General features: G+C 46.0%; 1 protein-coding gene across 1 annotated transcript in view; it reads left to right on the forward strand.

The window, feature by feature from the left end:
- Positions 1 to 26,591, forward strand: part of SLC45A4 (solute carrier family 45 member 4) — a 560,586-nt gene that overhangs the window by 418,314 nt on the left and 115,681 nt on the right. The window contains exon 3 of the mRNA XM_069621710.1: positions 4,045 to 4,233. Within this exon, the coding sequence (XP_069477811.1) occupies positions 4,045 to 4,233 (189 nt within the window). The remainder of the gene's footprint in view (positions 1 to 4,044; positions 4,234 to 26,591) is intronic.

Here is a 26,591-nt window from a genome sequence, read left to right on the forward strand (position 1 = left end):
TTTTTAGATGGGTACCCCAATTGACCATTTAAAGATCGTGATGGCGATACACAACACCATCATGGCGGTAGTGATACTTAAGACCTAGGTTGTAATTGCCAGTGTTTGAGTTGAGCATGGCTGTGTACTTGTTAGTTACTTTTATGTATGTACAAACTCCTAATTTATTGTAACCAAGATGCACCACATGGGGGGCAGAGTTGCTGCCCTTACACTTGCCTATGACGACGTTATTATATTATTAGCTCACACCCCTTGTTCTAACCATGTACTTACTGATGTTTACATTGAACATATGAAGGTTTTGGATTTGAAAGTAAATGCAGCTTCGTCAGCTTTGATGGTCTGTTCCTAGTGAAACTGGTAACTAACTCTCTGCACACACCTTTAAATGTAATGGATTGAGAGAGTAGCCTCTTAGGAATACTTGGAAATGCTTTTTGTATCCAATTTAGCCAGCATGCAACATATGATTCAGCAGTCTGCTGGAATTAACTGTCAAGCCTAACCTGTCAAATTCATGGGTGTCTAAGAGGCAAACGTCAAATCAGTCGCACAGGGACATGATACAAAAGATAGAATTTGGGAATGCGTATTATAAAACATTTCTCTTTCTTTTTACGACTTGTTTTGGCATTTTCCTTTGTCGGTTCGCCCATAATAATAAATCTTTGACCACCCCAAAGTTTCCCTTATTCCTTACCTCTATCCCTTTTGCCGCCTTTAATTTATTTTTTAATACTGATATATACACACGCGCACCTGTTTGAACTGGAACGTTCTCATTGATTGTTTAGAATTTGACTGCAAACCGACAAACCTTTGATCTATGGGCTAAAACTAATCAGTCCGTTTGGTCTCTATGCCTAGCCATTGCTCTCAATAATAATAGCAGATTTGTTGTTAGCCTTAGCCCGAACTAGTTCTGCTTCTAAACCCAGTAATAAAAGAGGCTAATATTAGTTAATATGATGGAGCTCAGTTCCTCAATCTAGCAAGGATGAAGGACTGAATGCCTGCTGAGATTTAAACCTTAGTAGTAAGGCAAACTCTCTCTCTCTCGGCTTCTTTCACAACTATGCTAGCCTTCCACCTCTAATCCTTTGTAGGTTGAAGTTTTCTCTGGTGTAAGGTACAATAATCCTCCCCACCCCCACCCCATTCCCTGTAGCATGGCTAACTGCTTTTATTGTTGCCATCCAGCAAGAGTTCATCTTGTCAACTTCCAATACATTATTTACCAAATCAAATGCATGCATTTCAATCTTATTTGTTCTTGTGTTGCCCTCCCTCATATTTGTGTGATGTTGCTGCACTGGTTCTCTGTAGTTAATTGTTCTGTGCAAATAACCTTTGCTGAATTGTGTGCATGCTACAAACGCACTCTCATTCGTGAACTCCTAACTTTTGGGTATTTTGATGGCAACCCGAAGTACATTGGCTAAACAGTATTTGAAGGATTGCTAAATAATCTGCATTTGTAATTTTTCAACAGAATAAAAAAGATAAGTGATAAAAGGGAAATTATTAGTTAATTCAGACTCATACCTTAGAGGAGCACACATTTCATATAGTTCTTACCCATGGCCGAAGGACCTTTTTGAACTTCGTTGAGCTTTGATGGATTATCATGTAAAGCAAACAGTGGCAAAATCAAGTTGTTTTTATTTGGCAGCATTTATTTTAATAATTTTAGAGTACCTTAAGATCACCTTTATCTCTTAACCTCCACACCTGATTAGTACCCTCAGCCTTTTCAACTTTCAACAAAGTTCTATTGGTACTAGTAGCAGTGTACGGTATTGACACTGTGCAAAAGTGTGTTCCTCTGCCACCTACTGTCATAACAGCCAAAATAAGGAGTCTGATGCCGTAAGTGTATACCCGGCATACTCTTTCTCCATTATACCCTTTCGGCCTCCTTTTAATATTGTCTTTGAGCATCTTATAGTAATTTGTGGCTCATCATCAGCGTACCTGTATGTGACTGCACAAACTGGCACATTGAGTATCTGGATAGATTATCTTAATACCTGGCATTTTGTGGGGCTACATGATCATTTGATGTCAGTGTTTGGGCTCATTTTGCTATTACAAGGCCAAATGAGGGTTAACCCTGTCATTCCTTTTCCCCTCTGTTCTTCCTTTTGTGTTTCTCTGTTGCAAGCGTACTTGTGACCAACCTCCCTCCTTCTATACCTCATTTCCGTTTCCAAATGATGGCACTGCCTGTTGTATTGGGTGAGGTACTACGATGGGCACACCCGTCTTGCTGTGCACTCCTAGGCATTTGGTGGCAGTACCTGTATCTTATTCTTGATCCACAGTGAGAGTACATGGGCATCTGATAGCACTATCGAGTGAATGACTCTGCATTTGATACCAACATGTGGTCTTTAAGACCACTGACAGCTTGATGGCAGCATGTCGGCCCATGATGGCAGAAGCAGCCAGCAACACAGTGATTACTAAAGACAGATCTGTTCAGCCTAGAGGACATGTGATTGAATCCAGTAAGCTGTACTCCTCTTAGCACAGGCTACAACGGCCCTTTGAAGCAGCTGGTAGAATCTAGCATTAAGAACTGTATAAACATGTGGTATTGGTATTACATTTTGACCTGAGATCACACCTTGTCCTATTATGCTTGTAGCTGTTCATGACTGTTCATGAGATCTCACCTCGTAGATGATGACAGGACATGCTCATCAGAGGGCCCTCTTGGCTCTATGAATTCCCCCCACCCCCACACTTATTTGTCCCTTCTTTCCAAATGCACCGCTCCAGCAGCCTTTTGCTACCCCTGCTTCCTCTCCCATGCTTTTACTTCATTCTGCCTGCTGCCTACCTTCTCTCTTTGTTTGTTTAATCGGAATCATGTACTCTTGTGCCACTAATACAAGGCTGCCTAATAATACAACATCCAGAACTGAACTATTACATCATCCAGAACTATTACCTTTCACACAGCTTGCTTATTGTGCCACAATATAATGGCATAATACACCTGCTAGTTGGTCCAAATCCTTGTTGTATGAGGACTTTCTCCTTGTTATTCACCCTCTTTTTGCTCGGGATTTTCTAACTTGACTATTGGTCATTATCTACCCATGCAGGCCATTCCAGGGTTCTATAATGAGGCATTAAGCTCCTTGACAGCGGGCCATTACCGCCCAAGGTAATGCCCCCTGGGCCCATAGTTACAGGCATGAGCATAGCAAGGGCCTTAACGAAGGCCCCGGGGCATTACTATGGCCAGTAATGGCCCGCCGTCGAGGGACTTATTGCCATTAGTACCCCGGCCTCTTAGACCGGGGTACTAATGTTTTTTTTCCCAGCTGCGAGACTCGTTGCTTTTCGCAACTGGAAAAAAAACAGATTTTTTAATTTTTCTTTTAAATGGCCTCCGCGGACAGAAAAAAGTAGTCTGTTTTCTGTTTCCGTGGCGGCCATAGTAAACAAAGAAAATGGCCGCCATGGAAGGGAAGAATGGAGTATGCGCAGTCCCTTCTCCCTTTCCATGGCGGCCATTCACTTACATTGAAAAGAATGTGAACATAAAAAATGGCCTCCTTGCAAAAGGGAGAAGGGACTACGTGTGGTTCCTTCACCCTTTCCTTGGTCGCCTGCATAAGTGTACTTAGCGAGTGATGCACATAAGTGCCGGAAACAAGCCAATCCACATGAAGTGTATCCCGTGGATTGATAACCATTTTGCAATCCGAATTCCTAAATATGTTTAAGAAACTAGATGGGCCATGGGCATCTAATGTTTCTCTCTGTTAAGCCATTGGTGCTAATCCTTTCGTCCTGGTCTACCTGAAACTCGGACGTCCAATCAAGCTGCTTGTTCACCATGTCTGTACTGGCTGGCCTGACTGTTCAGGATGCAGGGAAGGGGGGCTGCATACATATCTTACGTATATTTCCATACTAATGATTGACATGGGGGATTGGACAATGGGACTGCACTTTCAGGGATCCCCAATCTGAAATGTCTGAAACCACTCACATGCGTCCCTTTATCTTTCTACTCTGTTTTAGGTCTTCCCGAACAGTACTACAGTCTCACCTGGTTCCTGAGCCCTATTCTGGGTCTGATCTTCACGCCCCTCATAGGTTCTGCAAGTGACCGCTGCACTCTGAGCTGGGGCCGACGGCGGCCATTCATTCTTGCTCTCTGCGTTGGAGTCCTATTTGGAGTTGCACTTTTTCTCAATGGATCTGTCATAGGTAAAAAAAAGGGTATCTTCTATGTTTACTCTTCTGCATGTTTAGCAAAATATGACCACATTACTGCTATCAAATGCAACACTGTAGCTCCAGTTTGATATAAAATGGATGAACAAATTGAACTTTTGTATTTTTGATTATGCATGTTTCCTTCAACATAATCATGCTATCTATTTGGGTGGGTGCCTAGATTGCAAAACAGAAATTTTAAAGAGGGAATGACATAAAATCATTATCATCACCATAGCAGAGGTGCTGGAATTGCAACCTGGCCCCAGTGGACTTTCTATTTTGGTCCTAAAATAATCCTGAAATATGGGCAAGAGTTTTGTTTGTTTATAAATCTAATAACTCTTCGGAATAGGCCAGTCTCCTGGCAATCGTCTTATGAAGTTCCATGTTTAAAAAGGGGAAACACATGAATCCCTACTACTATAGACCTATTACGTTGTTGCTAAACATTGATAGCAACATTTGTGCAGGCCTTATTTTGAAAGAGCTGGAACTATGGGCATTTAATACAGGACAACTCAACAAGTACCAGTTGCGTTTTAGGAGAACTATAATGGGCTCATCATAAATCTTCTACAGATGAACACAATGGATACAAATAATAATCCAATCTATATGGAGCTGGTTGATTTACTTCAGCGGTTGATACAGTGATCCTTAAAATTGAGGAAGCTCTACACATGGGATTTTCCAATGGGTCGACTTAACATATTAATCCATCTTCATATCAATACTTCTATCATTGTTAGATTGGACTTTTCTGGAAGCCTCACAGAACCCATACTCACTGATAGAGGGTGGTTAATATGATACCCAGACTGAAGAAGTTGATTTTTAAATACGTCGGTTTTACTATTTGACCTGAAATTAAATATTATAATCGAAAGGTTATCCCTAAGGTTGTTTACGGTCTAGAGAATTTTTGACACTTACTGTAAATGACCAGGAATGATAGAAGGCAAAATTCGGAGGCCCGTTTTGGGCTTACCCGACTTTCCGCCCCTGTTCTACGCTTTGAGTTGGGCATACTGTCACCTAAGATGAGGGTATTGTGGAACGCCTCATTTTGGTTTAGAAAGGTATTGTGTCTGCAGCAGATTCATTGTTTGAGGATCTGAATAAAGTTTGGGCCGCCTGCGGAGGTGACAGTTTTGTAAAAATGGATGGATAAATGTAATGGTACATTGCTTGATATTGGGAGCTCGATTGAGACATTAATGTTGTCCCTCGGTTCTACCCACGTACCTTGTGAAACTCTCCAATGCTAACTAGAAAGTGTGATTCCTTGGACTACGGTTAAATCTCTTGCATACTAGGGAAATACCTCATATTGGAGATCTAATAAACATCCATCTCCTTTCTGTCTTTTCTGTGGGCTAAAAGAGATTGAGACAGTGAAACTCATATTAGTAGAGTTTCCAGCTTTAGTTAATCAGCAGACCATTTTCCTAATTATATTTTGTAATGACTACGGTTCTACAATGTCATGTATATATCGAGTTGACTGGTTTCAGCTGTATCGCCAAGTCACCACCTTCTTCAGGACAAGAGACCGTTGCTGTTCATCTCAGGGTCCCAACCAGATTTACTGCTGTGCATGCATCTCACCCCTCAAATGGACTATCTGCAGGGGAGATAGTAAACAGACATGCAAACAGGACATTTAGTCCTAGTATCTAAGTCTCCTAGATTCAATATCATTTTATAGTTTAGTGGTTTCAGACGTAGCTTAGTGTGCCACAAAGAGATAGTGTGCACAACAGAAATTGTAACAAGACCATATCTACATCTCACCCTTTAGTGCATCTATTCCATGTACTGCATGGCGAGCACTCACTGATTACAGGTAAGGTGCAGGGAGTTGCCGACATGTGCGTACAAAAACCAATCGTATTAGTTAACTTGTGTGGCAATAAAGTACCAAGTCTGCACTCATAATCAGCATCCAAGGCTCTATTCTAAACAAACATGCTCCCGTTCTTACCTCTGGTCTGTGTTGCCTTCTTCCCTGCCTTCTGTACTCCTGCACCGGTCATCTGGCTGACGTTTTCTAGCAACGCCGCCAGAGACCGTGAGGAAAAGGCAGGCCCCATTAGTATGGCGGTTATAGTGGCAGCCATTTTAAGATGGCCTAAGTATATGCCGAGGTATTACAAATCCTCTTATAACTGGAGGCTGTTGTTTAAGTAACAATGTTAGTACCTGAAGTTACTAGTAAATGAAAATCTCATTTGCACAAAACTCCAATGGAACAAGGTCATGTACATAAAGTCCTCTCTTCCTCACAGAAGGAGGCAGAAAATGGCTACACTGGCAATCTCCCTCTTATTGCAACAGGCACAGAACATTAAAGCCATGTAAAAGCTATCCATTCTAATGCCATACAGTACTCCATCATTCTGGGTACAGTCCCCTAGATAGGCCGTCTCCTTCAAATCTCTTCCAAGTGCTGCTGGGGAATATCTTAAAGCCCAGTTTGTCTGTTTTGAGTCTGAAAATCCAGCTTTGTTCACACCATAGGAATATCTTACTAATGTCTCCTCCTCTTTTCGTTGTTTTGATCTGTTCAAGGATAGTCCACTTGAATTCATGTTGCATAGGAATGACCCAGAGACCAGTAAGGACATGCTTGATCGAACACAAATCCTGCACCAAGAAAATCGCAGCTCCAATGGTGCCACACCTTGATAAGATTCACACAGCAAGTGGACTATCCTTGAACAGATGCACACTTTGTGGAGTTATCTCATTGGCAGCAGAGAACTCGCCAATGTCAGAGATGAAAATGGGTTTCAGATCTTTGATGGAGGATGTCAAGGAGACAGCCCGCCAGATTTTTCAGTAAGTGCTGGACATGGTTGTTCCATTCAAACTAGTACTGTTAATCAAAGACACTTTTGGTTGAGGCCCAAATGTTTCCGAGTTGTCCGTGTATGTCCAGGAATGTCAACGCAACACCTCTGACGTGTTTTAGGGTTCCTGCCTCCTTTTCATTGAAAGCCCAATTGATCACCCTCCTTTTTATCCTTCGCCTGGACTCCATCATGTTGGAGGAGATTTGGCAGCTCTTAGTGAAGGTCTGAGTAGTCTTCTGTTCACGTCAGAATTAGTACTCCCTTTATTTTTTGGTGCAAAAAGGTGGTCAGTCTGCTTCTCATCATGGATATATGTAGCTTCTGAATTTGAACCTGTGCAACAACAAATTCAAGGTGGTCCCTTTGGCCCAGGACATCCAGGCCCTTTAGCATCAGGACTGGCTGGTGTCATTGTAACTTTAGAACACTTACTTCCATTTACTAATCCAGCGAAAGCATAGGAAATACTACAGGTTCCTGGTTAGGAACATCCATTACACATTTTTAGAGATACCTTTCAGCCCTTCCACTGACCCTCAAGATATTCACCAAGCTGATGGATATGGTGGCTGCACATCTCAAGAGGGGTTGTATTCATATATTTGCCTACCTGGACATTTGGCTCATTCTAGCTTGCACCCCAGTTCTGGTGTTGTCAGACATCCACCACTCCTGTCACCTGCTGCACAGCTGTGGCTGCTCGTCTCCATAGGTGCAGTTCTGGACATGCATTGGGGCCGAGCCTTTCCTCCTTAGCACCATTGGCAACCATATTTTGGTTGGTAAAGGGTTTCCAAGGTTTGAGTCAAGTTCTAGCCTCATCATTTCTGGGTTTTCTGGGCCTCATGGCATCCTACATCTTCGTGGTGTCTGTTAAGACGGATTTCTGAACTCTAACCTGCTGGTCAGAGGTTCAGAAGGCCAGCCTAGTTTCTTGGAACAGTGTAACCTTCTGGACAAGCCAGACCAATCAAGGTAGCATTGGCATCGGTCAAGACTTGGTCTCAGGAGGCTGGGGGGTGACTGAAAGACCTCAATGAGCACACAGAATAACAGTCTGGGGGAGGAGAGGGAAGGAGAGGGAAGGAGAGGGAAGGAGAGGGAATGAGAGGGAGGGAGGGAGAGAGGGAGAGGGAGGGAGAGGGAGAGGGAGGGAGAGGGAGAGAGAGAGAGAAAGCAAATACTTTATTTCAAGGCCTTTGAAAGATCACCATACAATAACAATCACAGTAATACTTTTAGATCAATACAATCCTATCTAAATACATATATACAAGACCAATGGGGTCTAAAGGGTTAATGCACCAAATGGGTCCACAACCTAAAAGGGGAAGGAAGCAGGCAGTGCTAATAATCTTTAGTGCTTTCTGCATCAAACACAATCCTAACTGAGAGGTAGTCCAATCCCTAAGAAGAGTGCAGCCTATTGCTCAAATGTACTTGCAATTCTGGCGCTCGCAGTAATGTATATGGGCAAAACGGGGTCTCTTCAAGGGTCTGTAGCAGCTCAGGAAGGTGGGTCAGGTGATGAAGAATAAGTTAACTATTCGTGGAGGGTCGCTCCAACAGGGCAAAACAGGTTCCAGAGTTCGGAAATAGTCAGCTAGTTCGCACTAGCAGTGGAAAGGACAGGGGCTCTCAGGGGCCACCGATTAGGGTTGCAATTACTCACCAACCCCCGGCGCACTCCGGACCAAACTTCAGCAGTCGAGTCCACTTCGGTTGCAGGTTCAAGTGCAGCAATTTGGCGGCTCTGCGGCTTTCAGCGACGAAGATACATTGTTGATTCTCAAACGGGACAGTGGTGATTTATTTGCTTCTGGTGGATGGATCAGGCCAGTTTCACTGCAACAGGCTTCAGGGGCATGAGGGGCACAAAAGCAGCGCACCTGCAAAGTTCGGCACCACGGCTGGGCGACACGGTAACTGCGTATGCTGCGGTTCGGGTGCACTCACTTTACTCTAGACCTGGGAACGCCAATTGTACGAAATTTGGTGTGAGAGTGCTGTGAACACAGAGCTAACGACGTACCAAGTTTCGAGTGTCTCCTCAAAATGGCAGTATCAGGGCAAAGGTCCTGCGTAAGCTGGTTAGCCCGCTGGTCGGCCCAGGGACATTTCTGCGAAGGCTTACTTGCAGGGTTTGATGAAGGAGCCGGTAATAGTTTGTCCCACTATTCCAATGGGTCGAATCGTCTTTGCAGACCTTCCAGGAATACCAGATGCAGAGGGGTCCAGCAGGACGACAGCAGGCTCAGGGAGCCAAACCTTCCAGAAGGCCACCAGCGTTTCCTCGACTCTGCTTCTTAGTTTCAGGATACTTGGATCTTATCATTCTTTCAGTGAGAACTCCAGAGATTGACATGGTCGGGGTGTTTGGAGCCTTCTCTTAGCCAAAATCTCCTTTGCGCCCAAATGAAGAGGACCCAATGGGAGCTCTGCTCTCAGGCAGGCATACCATACGTGGACCAATCACGGACCACGGTGGTCCCAGGCATTCACAGGAACTCAGACCCTTTGGCACCCAGGATGTGTATTGTAACCAGACGTTCCAACCCACATCCTGGAGGCACACACACAGGGATGCAGAAGCCCATGAAATCTTGGCGTTTCGTGGGAGAATGCATGCCCAAATAAGGACTGGCCCAGGTCGGTTCGACCTGGGCGAGGTGAAGGGGTAAGATGGCCAAAGGACAGGACAAAGAACCTCGTGGCATGGCCATTTTGGACCCAGGCCACCTATCCATGCCAAACATGGTTAATGTGGTTTACCTGGCACAAAAGGGTTAAAATTACATTAAAAGATAAGCTGCCACCAGCCCTGTCTGAGACACATCTGCACTTCTAAAAAATCCTTCGAGAGTATCTAGGGCCCTTGGAAATTACTATTAGACCCAAGTGCACTGTACTGTAAGGTACATTGTACACTTGTTATATGTTGCATAAAAGTTGCAACATTGACAAGGACTAAGGGAAACAAAGTCTCCCATTACTGACTGTCTGTAAGGGCACGTCAGTTTCCCTATAACAAAGTGAGCGAAAAGCCCAGAGGAGTGCAGCAGAAGGCTGTGCTCCTCTGGTAAAGTCAGACTATGGTGTTTAAACAAAGCTAAAAGTTTGGGGGGTACACAACTGGAGGGAAAACTACACATTAATTGTAAATCTTTCCTTACACTGTCCACAGCCAGGTTGCGCATGTGGGTGCTTCAGTGGCTGCTTCACTGTCATTGTTCTCATATTTAGGATAGCATGACATTCTTTTGCTGGCTACCTGATCTCCTGTGATTGGCTGGCGGAAACAACTTGCTGACGGGCGAATCTTTTAGGCAACCTTTGCCTCAAGTGACTATAGTCCCAGACACCTTTGTGAATCTTTGGGAGGCGAACCTGTATGATTTGACTGTAATCCACTGCCAGACCAAGGGAGCGCATTAATCTGCTATAAATGGGGCTCACCAGGCTGGTCCTGTTTAATTGCCCACCATCTGCAAGAGGTAACCCCGTTTCTGGCAGACAACACACAGGCCCTATATGAGCTCAACAGGAGGGTTTGTGCGGGCTTGTTGCTTCTGTTCAGGAAAGCAAAGAAACTGTGAGCCTGGGTTCTTGAAAATGTTGTCTCTTTCAGAGGCTGATCTTGCCGGGCCTGACAACATGGTTGCAGACACCTTCCGCAGGCAAACGGCAGTCTCCCACGAGTGAGAGATATGTCAAGAGGTTCTGCATGAGATCTTTACTTTGTGGGGGACCTCTGAGGTAGACCCCTTTGCCTCCAGTATGAACAAGAAGTGCATGTTGGTCTGGCCCAAGGAGTTTCCCCTGAAGCAAAGGAAACCGATGTGATGGTGATCGAGAAGAGAATGCTGAAAGAAGAAAGAATGGTAGCAAAAAAATCAAAGAGAAACTAGTGAAAAAACGAAAAGTGAATTCAAAAAGCAAAAGGAAAGCAAGGGAAAGGGAAGGAAATATTAAATGAAAACAAGAGAAATAAGAAGCAGAAAAAGCAAGAGATAAAGAGGAAACCTGTTGAGGGGATGTAAAGAAGCAGGTTGGCTATGTGGCAGCAAGAGAAAAAACAACAAAGAGTGCACATGCATGAAGGAAGAAACAGTCGGGGCAGATAGAAAACAAGGAGAAGAGAGGAAATGAAGAAAAGAAAGAAAGGAAAAGGATAACAAGAGCAACAGCAGAAAGTAAGAAATAAAAAGGGAAAATGAAAGATGCATTCAAGTAGGGCATAGGTGAAGAGAGGAGAAAAATGGAAGGTCATATTTGAATCCAAAGGAGGAGAGTACGCAAAGAGCTGTAAACTACATAGAGGGAAGTGGCAGAGTTCTACGAAATGGAAAAGGATTAATCAACTACATTGTTGTCCACTGTCAAGTGCAGCAGAAAATCAATGAGGGTAGATGACCGGATACAGTGGTGAGCCATAAGGAGGGAGTTTTTGTGCTGTCTCTGTAGAGTGCCAGCTGCAGAACCTACATTAGAGGTTGTCACTGAGCCAGATGGTTTCCAAGAAGTTACTGATGCCATTGAGGAATTCACATTTGAGAACTTCATAATAGTGGGGATGGAAAGGGATGAGTCGATAATTGGCTGGGTAGTGTTAGTAATCTCTGTGTTTCTTCAAAATAAATATAAAGGTGGCTATATTGAAAGAGTTTGGGAAGAAGAAAGCTAAATGATTTAAGAGGCAGGAGCAGGGTTCAGGAGTGCCATCTCCTTGACAGTGGTGTGTAGCAGTGGCATCTCTAGGGTATGGCCTGAGGGCACCTGCCTCCCCTACAAAATGTGCCTCTCCTTGTGCCACTTGTACCTCCCCAAGGCTGCTTGCGCTTTGTGTGGTGGTGGGGGGGAGGTGCAGGATGCCAGGTATGGGGCTTGTGCTCTGGTTTGTGGGGGGCAGGATGCCAGGTATGGGACTTATGCTTTGTGTGGTGGGGGAAGGATGCCAGGTATGGAGCATGTTCTGTGAGTGGTGGGGGCATGATGCCAGGTATGGAACGTGTGCTCTGGGCGGTGGGTCCCAGGATACCGAGTATATGGTGTTTGTGCCCTGGGTAGTAGGACAAGATGCCATGTATAGGGCTTGTGCATGGAGTGTGGGGGGCAGGCTGCAAAGTATGGGCCTTGCACTCTGGCTGGTGGGGGGGCAGGATGCCGGGTAGAGGGCTTGTGTTCTGGGTGGGAGGGTGTAGGATGCCAGGTATAGGACGTGTGCTCTGGTTGGTGGGGGCAGGATGCCAGATATAGGACTTGTGCATAGGGTTTGTGGGGCAAGATGCCTGGTATGGTGCTTGCACCCTGGGTGGTGTGGGTAGGATTGGATGCCAGGTATGGGGCTTGCACTCTGGGTGATGGTGGTGTTGGGCCTTTTGAGATAGCAACTGTGGGGCTCTAATCTACATATGGTGACTCTACCAACCATAACATGGCATTATTAGGGCATTTGAAGTTGCACATGGCATATTATTGAAGCCCCTGCAAGACTATTACTTTACATATGGTGACTGGCCAGGTATATGCTAGCATTATTGGTGGATTGCACTTACATCAGAACATGTCATACAGGGCAGGCTTCAGCGAGGCTGGCATGGCACAGCTGGAACTGGCATTATGCGAACTAAGATTAAGTAGAGTTGTTTGAAATGGCAATGCTATGCTTAACTGGCAGCTGGCACATTGAGCGGAACACTGCCGTGTTTAAGAGAACCATGGTGTATTTAAACATTACCCCGGGCAGGATGGCACTATTATTAGCAACTCACTGTACTGGAGCAAGATGGGTCACCTTGAATTGATAGCACCCTGCCCAATTTGGGCAACACTAAGGTATACTTTGATGTAACCTGCCATTTTGGTGGTAACACCCTGCAACTAATTCTGTTATATGCTGCCACTTTCTAACCCAATACTGCGAACTGCAATGATATCCTGGTACAATATTAAAAGTGGTGTCATTTATACTGACCTATGATGCATAGTTGGCATTTTACTCACAGTTGACGTCCTGGTGTCAGAAGTATTAGAATATTACATTTTTCCTACAGAATTGCTTGTAATACTTAACTTTCCTCGAACATTGTGCTGTAGAAAGGCACCATTTTTACCTGCGCTGCGTCACTTTGGTCTACTTCACCCACATTCGTTTGGGTAAAGCATTCACATCTCAAATTTATAGGTGGCCCCCCTAATTCTGCCTTTTGCTGCTTCTGTGCCCCCAAAAAATGTGTTTCCTGGAGACCCCACTTCTCTTTAGTGGTCCGTACTGAAGAGATTAGCAGCCCAGTGGTTGGTTGCCTGCCGAGTCAAGGTAGTTTGTGTGGAAATACGGAAGTGACAGAGAAATTCAGAAGAGAATCGTCAGTTCGAGAGTTCAACAGAGGGGGATAAGGATGGGGTGTGCGGAATGGTTCCAGAGAATGGTCACAGAGCTGGAACCAGCTACCAGCTGGATTTTGTGGTCCTTTGAAATGGTGTGGAGGTTGAGGTTTCCCTTGAGTACAACTCAGTGGGGAAAGAGATTTATCAGGAGGTCAAGCTCATTAAGACGAGGTTGTGGGTGATGGCAGAAATGAATAGCATGGGAGAAAGTCATAGCAGGAAATTTGATGGAATAGATTTCTGTATCATGTTGCGAAAACACTGGCTTTCTTAATTAAAAGGAACAGACAGTGCTAAAAAGTGGCAGAGTTAGTGTGCAAGGCTGCAAGAGAGGTGGGCACTATGTGTCAGTCCTCCCTGTAGGCTGGTATCGAGGCAGCAGAGATTAGTTGGACAGCGGAAGGGGATTAGGGGGTTTAATGGGGGACGAGGGGGTGATGATGGGAAGATGGGGTCCTCTGTGGGATATTTGGGCGAGAGATGGGAGGGAGTGGGAAATAGACTGAACATCTACAGTGTTTGCAATGCAGAGAGGAGGAGGAGAAGGAGTGCATACAGTGGTAAGACGTAAAAGTGAGGAACTGTGTGGGGACGCTATGGGGAAGTGCATGGGTCCTCTAGGTTAAGGGTAGGGAGAAGCTGGTTAGGATGAGGCGAATGCGTGCACATGCTGGTAGAGGAATAAGGGAGAACAAGAACCATACCTTGGGACACATGAGTTTTGCAGTGCATTAAAAAAGTGGCACTAAATTTGTTAACACCACTTTTTGTGGGGTGATAACAGTTGTACTGCCAATTTGACCACACCTTCAAATTCCAAAATTGACGATAAAGTGGAGGAATTACTTCCATCTTTTAGGTGGAGGTCATTTTTCCATCTCACTTCCAAACAATTGAGGATTTACTGTGGCAGAATTACTGCTCACGATAACTCCCAAAAATGCCCATGGTGTCCTACGACTAACTCCACCATTACCACACTTATTATCTGTCCGTATTTTCGGGCAGGCTGAGTGGTGATAATTGTAAGCGAGTTTCGCAGTCATTCCTACATAATTACAGCAAAATTCATAATTAAGTCTCATAGTGGATAGACACAGTGGGGCAGAGGTGATTGGTGCTTACGAGTGCTAAAAGTGAGAAAATCCATATAATTAAACGGAATGATCAGCATATTTGTATCTTGACATATGATGCCTGTGTTGTGTGAGAAACATGAATTACAAAGCCTGAAGACTCTCTCCTGTGTGTGGAAAGGCACTTCCAAACTGTTGGAAGTTCGGTAGACCACTGAGTCATGATTGTCTGATAAGTGTTCGGCTGCAGTTGGAGGCCACGCTGGGTAAGTGTCACCCGTGAGAGGTGGTGTTTTGAGCATTAATATAAGGTGTACTTGTAAGATTCGTGGTGAGGCGCACTTGTGGCCACCCACACTGCATGATGTTGTATATTTGAAAATAATAGTTTTTGTGAATATTTGAAATAAGTGGGTGTAATTTCAGGAGTTTAAAGTATTTCTGTATTACGTAGGTGGTCCTGAGGAAGACAGGAAGAAGGCGTTGGGTTTACTTTTACAGCCTATCGAAACAAGTCAGCAACAGATTTTTCAACTTTTGTGTCCAGAAATTGTATGTGGTGACGCTAGAATGAAAGATTGTGATTGTTCTGAATTCCATTAAAAGGATAAACTGTCCAAAGCTTTGATCCACACAACAGAGGAATACAGGTTAATGAGCAAGCTGTGAAGATAGAATATGAATTCCATTAATAGTAGAGCTAGACGTACAAGTAGTTTTTACTAATTAATTTATTTTTCTAGATGTGTGAATTTGAATGGATTGTGTCTTCTAATGCCACCAGTGCTCTTGCCAAATACACGCATACACTTTAGGGAATGGCTGCCTTGGCAGCAGAACATATACCAGAAAGGTGAAGAGAGGGATGGAATTTGATTCAAGATGGTAAAGAAGCTATGAGGGAGTCATTACAATAAAGCCTTCACACGGTAGACTTCGTAAGCAGGGCAATGGCAGCCAGAACGGTGCTAAAATGCCTGGCATGGCTCAGGAAGTCAGGTTTTGCGCCAGACGTCCAGGCACAGTTGCTGGACTTGCCTTTTGATGGCGCTCAGTTGTTTGGGGAAAAGACTGATAGCAGCTTTGAGAAGCTGCAGGCTTCTAGAGCAGCAGAAAAATCTCTGGGGGCTTCAGTAAGACAACCTTCACAACCCTCCGCACAGAAATGTACAGCACGTCCTTTTCAATTCTACTCTTCGATTTTTTGAGAGGGAGAGGACAATACTAAAAAAGGTCAGAGGAGGATACCACGCGGGTCCAGAGGTAGAGCGGGTAGAATTCCCTTTGCTACTCCCTCTGATTTGGCCTTGGCTGTGGCTGATTCAGAAAAACCACCTTGACTCCCTCACCCATGAGTCTGTGGTAGGAGGCAGGCTGTTACAGCATCTCCATAGTTGGCGGGGCATAACCTTGGATGCATGGGTGCTACAAACAGTGGCCCTCGCTTACTGCCTTCCATTCATAAAAAAGCCCCCGGATTGCCCCTCCCCCGATCTTTGTTAGATCCAGATCCGCTCCTCCAACTGGAAATTCTCCTCCTGTTGGAGAAAGGTGCAATAGAACTGGTACCTGCATTGGAGAAAAACCTAGATTGGTATTCTCCCTGTTTCTTTATCCCCAAGAAGGATGAAGGAGCGCGGCCCATATTGGACTTGAGATGCTAGCACAAGTTCAAAATGGTAATTTTTACAGATCCTTCAGGCTCTTCGACCTCAGGATTGGTTGGTGTCATTGGGCCTTCAGGATACTTACTTTCATGTGCCCATCCATCAGAAGCACAGAGAAAGTACCTGCGGTTCGCAGTTGGCAGTTCTCACTGTTGGTTTCGAGTTCTGCTATTCGGGCTCAGCTCTGCCCGAGGGTCTTCACCAAGTTTATGGCAGTGGTGGCAGTAAGTCTAACGAGGGAGGGGCTTCACATCTACCACTGCCTGGATGACTGGTTGTTCAAGGTTTGTTCTCTGGAGCAGAATCCGTCACCTCATCCACGAGCTGGGCTTCTCCCTGAACTTCAAGAAGTCCAACTTGACACAACCACAGAAACTTCAATTTATTGGAGCAGGCCCGGATTCAGCTTTGCGAAAAGCCTCGCCACCCGAGTTGAGGGCCCAACATCTTTTGCAGATGGTCCAAACATTTCAGAGTGCCAAACCTCTCCCGACCTTCGATTTTCCACGGTTGCTTGGCCTCATGCATCCTGAATTTTCCTGGTGCCATAAGCCCGTCTGAGAATGAGATCCCTTCAGTGAGCTCTCAGATCGCAGTGGTCTCAATTCTCTGGCAGAATGCTGGACCTTGTTCAGGTCCCGAGAAAGTTTGCTATGCTTCTTCTGTGTTATATATAATGAGAAGAACCCTTTTGGCATCCATGGCTGGGGAGATGAGTTGTGAGAGGCGCCTCCCTTTCAGAATGGGGAATGCACATGAAGGGTCATTCAGTCAGCGGTCACTTGTCTCAGTCGGAGACCAGATTTCACATCAACCTTTTAGAGCTGAGGACAATTGGACTAGCGCTGATGGCCTTTCTGATGGAAGACAATTCCTGATGACGGACAACATAGTGGCCATGCACTACCTCAACAAGCGAGGGGGAGTGGGGTCCCTGTGCAGATAGGCAATGCAGCTCTGGTTCTGGGCACTAAGAGAAGGAAGATTTCTTCTGGCAGTTCATCTAGCCGGAGAAGAAAACACAGTGGACGCTCTGGGCAGGCAGAGCATGATCTCCAGGGTTCGGAGTTGAGATACAATGAGCAGGAGCTAAAACCAGCTCCTGGGTGTCGGGAATCACCCAGCAGGCAGGATCTACTGCAGGGTAACCAGGAGCTAGAAGAGATGCTCCATTTATATTTTGATATATTTTGTATGAACCATTGTGTTAAAATGTGCATTATGTGTTCTAATTCATCCTTATTAATATTCACAAATACTCAAATGAATGTCCCATTTACATGTTTGGAAGGCACCAGTTGAGCCTAGCAGCCAAACGTAGCTCCTGGTAGCTGTTGGTTTCAAGCTAACCAGGCTCTACTATGCTAGACGCAGGAGCTAAATAGCTCCCAGCTTCACTCAATTTAAAACGCTGATCTCCCACGAGTGGGAGTTAGCTCAGGAAGTCTTTCCAGAGATCTTTGCACTTTGGGGAACCCCTCAAGTGGATCTGTTTGCGACGGTCAATCGGTAGTGAGGGTAGTTCTGCTCTAGGGAATTTCCTCAAAGAGGAGTTCTAGGGGACGCGTTCATGGTGGATTGGGATTTTCCACTCCTGTATGCATTCCCACCAATCCCTATAATTCCTCATGTCATCAGGAGGTTGAAGAGGTTCGGGAAATTCCTGATTCTCATTGCTCTGGATTGGGTCAGGAGAACGTGGTTCCTGGACATTCTGGAAATGGCCATCTGCCCTCCGAATCGTCTTCCGCGAAGAGAGAACATGCTAGAGGGGGAGCTCCTTCATCCAGAAATCAATACGCTGAACCTTCACGCCCGGTTTCTGAGAGGGTGAGATACAAAGGTTGGGAGCTTCCGAAAGACGTGATGGATGTTGCTTTAAGCTAGAAGACCGCAACCAAATCCCTATACAGCTGCGTTGGAACAAATTTCACACCTGGTGCAGGGAGAAGAAAGTTGATCCTTTTGCATGTAAAGTTGTACTATTCTTTCCTATTCAGGGTTACAAATGGCTGCAGTCAGGGGATACTTAGCGGCACTCTCAATCTTTAAGAGATCACCTGATGAGGGATCTTACTTTAAGGTGCAGATTGTAATAGTTTCTAAAGGGTCTAACAAACCAGTTTACACAGATTCCTCATGGGAGCTCCTTTCGAGCCATTACATTTGTGACCTTTAAGAATGCTAACACTCAAGACTGCTTTTTTTGTTAGCTATTACATCTGCTGCAAGGTGAGCCCTGTCGTCGAAACCCTTTTACAACCTTTTTTAAGGACAAAGTAGTATTGAGGGTGCTTTTGGGAGAAAGGATGGCGTTCCACCTGGCGTAGAGGATAGTCTTACTGACTTTTTTTTATCCACCACATCATCCGTCCAAAAAGAAGAGGCTTTACCGCCTAGACCCTAGAAGGGCATTAAGTTATTACATTTCACATATGACAAATGTTAGACAAGATGGCCAACTTTTTGTTGGATACGCAGGACCGAGATTAGGTTTGGCTGTAACAAAACAAACCATTTCATGATGGATAGTTCTGTGCATTAATAAATGATACTCTTTAGCAGGGAAAGAATCGCCTGATGGCTTGAGAGCGTATTCAGAGGAGTGGATGCTTCTTTGGGTCTGGAAAGAGCGGTGCCAATGCAGGACATTTGCAAAGCAGCAACTTGGTTGTCCCATCATACTTTCAGCAGACTTTTATTGCCTAGTGTTAGGGGAGAAGGCTAAATTTGGCAAAGCTGTTCTCCACAGCATCAACCAATATAAATTCTTAGTACCCACCTGCTCATACAAACTTCTATGGGAGTGTATCAAAGATGAGGAATATTTGGAAGGACACAATACATTCGAACAATTTACCAGTGGTAATGTTCTTTCGACTGGATGTTCCTCCACGTTTTCCTCATTGCTGTTCCTTTCCTTCCCTTTTGCTTGCCAAGAATTTCCGTGTTGTCACACCTTTCTTTCTGTCAAATTTGTCTCCATCTATGGCAAAGCATGCAAAATAAGGGGAAAAAACTAGAACTGAGGCAACGGTCACTGTGCGTACTTAGCGTCAACGTCACGGCCAAGAACAGGACAGAAGCCATCGAGGGCTATGACTGGAAGCTGCACGGCCCTCGACTCTATGAAAAAGAAATTCCGAAGCAAGCTGCAAACAGACTTGGAGTATCAAAGATGAGGAATAAGTGGGAGGAACGTCCAGTCGGAAGAACGTTACCACGGGTAAGTAACTTGTTCTTCTGTGCAATCATTTTGTATTGTTGGAATTAAAGTAGCTTTCGGTATTTAGGATATATGCAATAATGAATGAATAGTGTCTTTTACTGTAATATTTTATGTGGAATAAATGTTCAATATGTGATAGTAATTACAATATTTCTATATTTCTGTTTTGATCAAAACAAGAGTTGTATCTTAAGTGAGGGGCTAAGAAATATATATATATATTTCTGATGTTTGTTAATCTGCTTAGAATCACATGCTGTGCATAGGTCCGACATCCAGTGGTCACTGCGGAGTATTGCATTTTGTTTTTCGTAGTCGAAAAGGGGACGTCGACAAGGCGTGTCTGAAACACTATCCCTATAGTGACGTGCGTTGTACCCACAATCCCTCACGCGTCGAGGTCCCTCAGATTGTTTTTTTCCGCCCAGCTTCTGGTCGCCTTCACGCGGAGCTCCTCGAGAGACATTGCAACTCCTCGACCTTTGGTCGTTTTTTCTCTAATATTAATAATCCCTCCCTCGACGCAGTTGTAAGCTGTTCTCCGCCGAAAAGAATCTTCGACGGAGGGTCGAGCGGAAGAAATCCTTCGGCGCTGCCGAACACGTGGCCTGGCCTCGCAGGCCATATACAGTAGGGAGAGTGGGGTCGTGGGACATCTCTGGGTCTTTTCTGAGAATGCCTTTCCCTTTCCCCTTCCTTTCCCTTGGGGTGTTTATCGCGATTTATTGCCTCGGCTATGGAGAGGACACCGTTTAGGTTTTGCCCACTTTGTAAAGGCAAATTCACTTGGAAGGACAAGCACTCACGGTGTAACCGCTGCTTGCCCCTCGATCACAAGGAGGAAAGGTGCGCGGCTTGTCGGCTTCTTAAGCCTAAAACTCTAAAAGACCGAAGGGTTAAAAGGTGGGCGGCCTACGCGATGTCGAAGGCCGAAGGTTCACCCGCCGCTGCTACCACCGACAGTGACGAGGAACGCGATAACACGACCTCCACTACGGAAGTCGAAACCCCCTCTAAGGAGCGCTTACGCGCTTCGTCGTCTGTCCCCGGCCCCGACGGGCTCGGCTCACGCCCTGCTTATGGGGATGAACACCCCGGCGACACAGACGCACACAAAGATCCACATAAACACACAACCCACGGCTCTTCTTCGACGAAGTCGAAAAGACCTTCGGCGCCCAAGGAGACGCAGGTTCCACCGGCGGCCTCCTCGGACCGTTCGGGTTCGAAGCCTCTCTCGCAACCGCAGCCGCGACCTGCGACTGGGCTTTCGGCAAACAAGGGCGCTGCCACCAAACCATCGGCCAATGCGCATCAACAGAAAGCGCAGACCGCCGTAGAGCGTTCGATACCCATAGCGTCGAAAACTCAAGCTTCCGCCGACAAACGAGTCGCCGACAAGCGAGTCGCCGATAGCTTAGCAAGGATCGCTGTAGCCGACGCCCAAAAGCGTACGCCGAATATTTCGTCAAGCGTTACGCATAAGTTAAAGGATACGCCGAAAAAGCCCGAAGGGAAGCAGGGACTACCCCCTTCAGTCAGGGAGTCTCCCGACACACCTGAAGGTTTTTCAGAGGGCGACGGGACACTTTCCTCGACGCTTTGGGAGAGGTCGAGCCATTTCGAGTTAGATAACCCTATGTTTCCCTCGCCAGACCGCTCTGGGGTACCCCATGAAACAATGGAAAGACTCCACCTCTGTATGGAGAGGATGGAAAGGTTCATGAGCACCCAGGCCTCTCAAACTCACAAGAGGACCAGAGAAGGGCCTCAGGAGGACCCCAGGGCCAAAAATCCGAGGCTAGTCGATCCCCAGCAGGACACAGCCTCAGACTTCCAAGATGTATATGACCTCACTGGGGAGGAACAAGACTTCGAGGAAGAAGATGATTTCATGGACAATGAAGAACAGAACCAGGAGGAATGTCTGGAAGACAGAACAGACATTATAGAAGAAGGCTTCGGGGTTAACCCAGAAGAGGGACCTTCACACCCCTGGCAATCACCATCAGTGTATTCCGACACTGATGTCCTAAACCTAACTCCTCCGGACAATTCTCCAGTTAGGAACACGTCTCCAATTGACGATCAGCCCACGTTCAATGCACTGTTGCGCAGAGCAGCAGCGCATTTCGAACTCGACACCGGGGAACTCTCTCCAGAATTGGACTTTGTAGAAAGAGTGATTAAAGAAAAACCCCCGGTCAGCCAGACCATTCCACTCCTCGCTTCAGTGAAGAGAAGGATCATACCTTCGCTGTCCACTCCCGCAATGATCAGAGGGGTCAATCCACGGATTGAAAAACTTTTCACTCCTTCACCCTCAGACCCCCTCTACATTAGGGGACATTCCATTCCGGATTCCCTAGTGGTATCTAATACTAGAAAGAGGGCAGGGGTACCACTTTCCACCAGTGAGGCACCCCCGGACAAGGAGGGCAAGAGGCTATATGCCCTTGCAAAAAGAGTTACTTCCTCGGCTGCCTTCTCAGCAAGAATTGCCAACAACAATTCCTTGCTTGCAAGCTACGCAGACGCGCAGTGGGCCAAACTGCGAAAAGACGCCGAGGAAGCACCGGAGCCTTTACGTACGCGCCTACTGTCAACTATTGGCGAAGGAACCCAAGTGAACCAGAGCATTGTTAAAAACTCTCTGGACGCGGCAGAAACAGCAGGTCGTTCCTTGGTACAAGGAATACTCCTAAAGCGCCATGTATGGCTGCGCAACTCAGGCTTTAAACCAGAGACACAGGCGTCTTTGATAAATAAACCTGTCGAGGACGCTAACCTCTTCGGAAAAGCGGTAGATGAAGCCCTAGAGATGGCTAAAAAAGAGTTCGACACTATCAAGACTCTTGACCAAATCTCTAAGCCCACTACCAGGCGCGGCTATGGCAACAAACGCTTTTTTCGTGGCCAACGCCAACACCAACAACAAAATCAACATCAGCAATACCCTGCCACCAATTACCAAACCAATAGTGGGCAGTACAGCCAAAGAGGCCAACGCCGGGGCAAAGGGAGGGGTCGGGGATCCACCCCCAGAGGCTCCCAAGCCCCCAATAACTCCAAGTGACGCGAAGATTCGCGTCCCCTCCCATGCAACACCGGTCGGGGGCCGGATTACATCCTTTCTTCCTGCATGGGAGGAGATAACGTCAGACCGTTGGGTACTGTCCACCGTAGCCCACGGATACTGTATCGAATTCAACAGTTCCCCATCCTACAGACCCCCGAGGGGACGTCGCATGACACCGGAACATCTTGCCATCCTTCTCCAAGAAGTACAACAACTGCTGGAAAAAGGAGCCATAGAGGTCGTGCCTCTATCTCAGGTAACGGAAGGTATTTATTCAGTGTACTTCCTTGTACCCAAAAAGGATCTAACCATGCGCCCTGTATTAGATCTGCGCCCAGCGAACAAGTTTATCAAACCCCAAAAGTTTCGTATGGTAACCTTACAGGAAGTAATCCCACTGCTTTCTCAGGGAGATTACATGACAACATTGGACATGAAAGATGCATACTTTCATATTTTAATGTTGCCAGCGCACAGAAAATACCTCAGGTTCATGATAGAGGGCAAACACTACCAGTTCAAAGTGCTACCCTTCGGCATAGCATCAGCACCAAGGGTATTCACGAAGGTGCTGGCAGTGGCAGCGGCCCACCTGCGCAGGTTGTCCATCCCAGTTTACCCTTACCTCGACGACTGGCTCATAACAGGGGATTCTTACGAAACATGCTTCTCCAATACCCAAAAGACAGTAGACCTTTTGTTCCAGTTGGGCTTCTCCATCAACGAAAAGAAGTCCAGTTTAGACCCCAGTCAAATCAAACAATTCCTAGGGGCTCTAATTCAAACAAAGGACGGCCTCGTCTTCCCCTCCAAAGAGAGGGTCCAAAACATGCTGTTTCAAATCCCTCAATATGTAACCGGTCGAGAGGTGACGGTACGCAAAGCAATGCGCTTGCTAGGAATGATGGCGTCGTGTATTTATTTGGTACCTCACGCGCGCCTGCGCATGCGCCCAATGCAAGAGTGGCTCAACAGCCAGTGGTGCCAGGCCAGCGGACTATGGGAGGATCTAGTTGTGGTCTCGCAGGCCTTAGTTCTCTCGCTACGGTGGTGGACAAAGGAAAACATGGAAAAAGGGAAACCCTTTGCCACACCCGCGGCGGAAGCCACTCTAACCACAGACGCATCCCTCACAGGATGGGGGGCGCACCTATCCCATCAGACTGCTCACGGAGTGTGGACTCCGAACGTAGCATCCAAACACATAAATCTACTGGAGCTACTAGCTGTGTTCAAGGCGCTAAGAGCCTTCCAGGAACACCTACAAGGCAAAACAGTAATGGTCCTTACAGACAGCACCACAGCCATGTACTACATCAACAAGCAAGGGGGCACCCACTCTCCAGGCCTGTCCAAGCTGGCCCAGAATATATGGAAGTGGGCTCTCAAACAGGACATGTTCCTACTATCACTACATGTACCCGGGGAACTCAATCTGCTAGCAGACAGTCTCAGCAGAGATTTCCCCCTGCCCAAAGAGTACGAATGGCGCCTGCACGAAGACATCGTCTTCGACGTCTTCACACAATGGGGATTCCCAGAAATAGACCTGTTCGCAACCCTGGAAAACTCACAATGCCTAAGTTACGCCTCCAGGTACCCCCAGAACCAATCCAAGGGGAACGGTCTGTCGATGCAATGGTCAGGGAAATTTGTTTACGCTTTTCCCCCGACTCCCCTTCTCAACAAAGTGGTGCACAAGATGCACCAGGAACAAGTGACCATGATACTAGTGGCCCCAATGTGGGCACGACAACCATGGTTCGCTCACTTGATGGAGATGTCTCTATCCCCCCCAGTAAAACTCCCCTGCCCGTACAACATGCTGTCTCAGGACAAAGGCAGGACTCTGCATCCATGCCCCCAGAACATGAACTTAGCAGCTTGGCTCCTGAGATCATAGAGTTCGGACATCTACAACTCCCGCAAAGATGCATGGACATCCTCAGGGAAGCCCGAAAACCGAACACTCGCCACTGCTATTCTAGCAAGTGGAAAAGATTTGTCATCTGGTGCAGGAGTAAAAGCATCAACCCTATTGACTGCTCTCCCACACATGTGGTCCTATACCTGACCCACCTATTGGATTCAGGTCTAGTGTTTAACTCCATTAAAGTCCACCTAGCTGCACTTTCTGCATACACCACTTCCCAACTCAAAGTGTCGTGGTGGAGGATCCCTGTTATAAAGGCCTTCATGGAGGGAGTAAAGAGAATACACCCCCCGATAGCTGACCCAGCTCCCGGATGGGACCTTAATGTGGTACTTACCAGACTCATGGGCTCTCCATTCGAACCCATGCACAAAGCATCTCTTAAACACCTCACGCTTAAGACTGCTTTTTTAATAGCTATCACCTCCATCAGGAGAGTAAGTGAACTTCAGGCTCTTTCTATTCTAGACCCCTTCGTTACAGTTCACAAAGATAAAGTGGTTCTACGCACTCACCCTAGGTTTGCTCCGAAATTTATTTCTAAATTCCACGTAAACCAATCTATAGAACTACCAACGTTCTTTCAAAATCCTTCCAATTTGGGAGAAAGGACTCTGCACACACTAGATGTACGCAGAGCGGTCATGTTCTACATGGAAAGAACCAGACCACTGAGGAAGACTAATCAGTTCTTCGTCTCGGTGGCAGCAGGAAGAGAAGGAGATGCAGTTTCAAAATCCACTATTTCTAGATGGATTGCTCAATGCATCACTCTCTGCTATACTCTTGCTAAGAGAGAACTGCCCTTTAGGCCAAGAGCACACTCTACTCGAGGCACGGGGGCATCCATAGCATTCATTGCAAATGTTCCCCTTGAGTCCATCTGCAAAGCGGCTACCTGGAGTTCTGTGCACACCTTTACAAAACACTACTGTCTAGATACACACTCTAGATCTGACTCCCAGGTGGGACAGGCAGTATTACGACACCTTTTCTCTACTGTTCCTTCTCATAACCCACCGCCAACTCCGGGTACTGCTCGCTAGTCTATGCACAGCATGTGATTCTAAGCAGATTAACAAACATCAGAAGAGAATGCATTACTTACCGTAAAAGCATTTCTGATGGTTGTATCTGCTTAGATTCACATGCGCCCGCCCTTCCTCCCCGCTCGGATGGAAGGAACATAGACTTCCTTTATGTATCTCTCTCTTTTCTGTACTCACTCACGTCTAGAAGGCTCCCTCAGGGCAGAAAAATACAAACAGAGGGACCTCGACGCGTGAGGGATTGTGGGTACAACGCACGTCACTATAGGGATAGTGTTTCAGACACGCCTTGTCGACGTCCCCTTTTCGACTACGAAAAACAAAATGCAATACTCCGCAGTGACCACTGGATGTCGGACCTATGCACAGCATGTGAATCTAAGCAGATACAACCATCAGAAATGCTTTTACGGTAAGTAATGCATTCTCATATATATATATATATATATATATATATATATATATATATATATATATATACACACACCCTGGGTAGATAAGACATTGACAATGTGCAGTGCTATTGTATTCTCATATGTTTAGGTTGTTGTAAAGAGGAGTAGAGCAACAGGGAGCAAGGGCCCTTTTCTTTGTAAGTGATTTCAATCCGGCACACACCCAAGTCAATGCCTAGCGTGTAATGCACAACTGAAATCCTTATTTATTTTTGTCTAAAAGTTCTTTATTCTGAACTATGTACCACTCATATCATGCCCCTCTCCTGGAAATCCACCACCCTCCCCCCCCCCACTACCCAACCCGGGTCACACTGAACCGGGAATCGGGCTGGTTTGCAAAGTTAAAATATTTATTTATGTATTCACAATTTAATCACACTATGTTTTAATGGGTACACAATAATCACCAATGGGGTGATGTGACACTGAATAATCTCTTTAATACACAAGGAGTAATAGTGAGCAAACAATTCAGCACAGAAAGAATACTTTTGTGTGTGTGCATGTCAGATAGCACTGTGGTTAAAGGTTCCCCCTGCACACCCCTCAACCCCCAATAAGCAATGTAAAGAGATAGGAGGAGAGAGAGCAGGTATTCAGGAATGGCAGAATT

Source organism: Ambystoma mexicanum, chromosome 5q (assembly GCF_040938575.1).
Source record: "Ambystoma mexicanum isolate Mex_15411 chromosome 5q, UKY_AmexF1_1, whole genome shotgun sequence".
NCBI lineage: Eukaryota > Metazoa > Chordata > Amphibia > Caudata > Ambystomatidae > Ambystoma > Ambystoma mexicanum.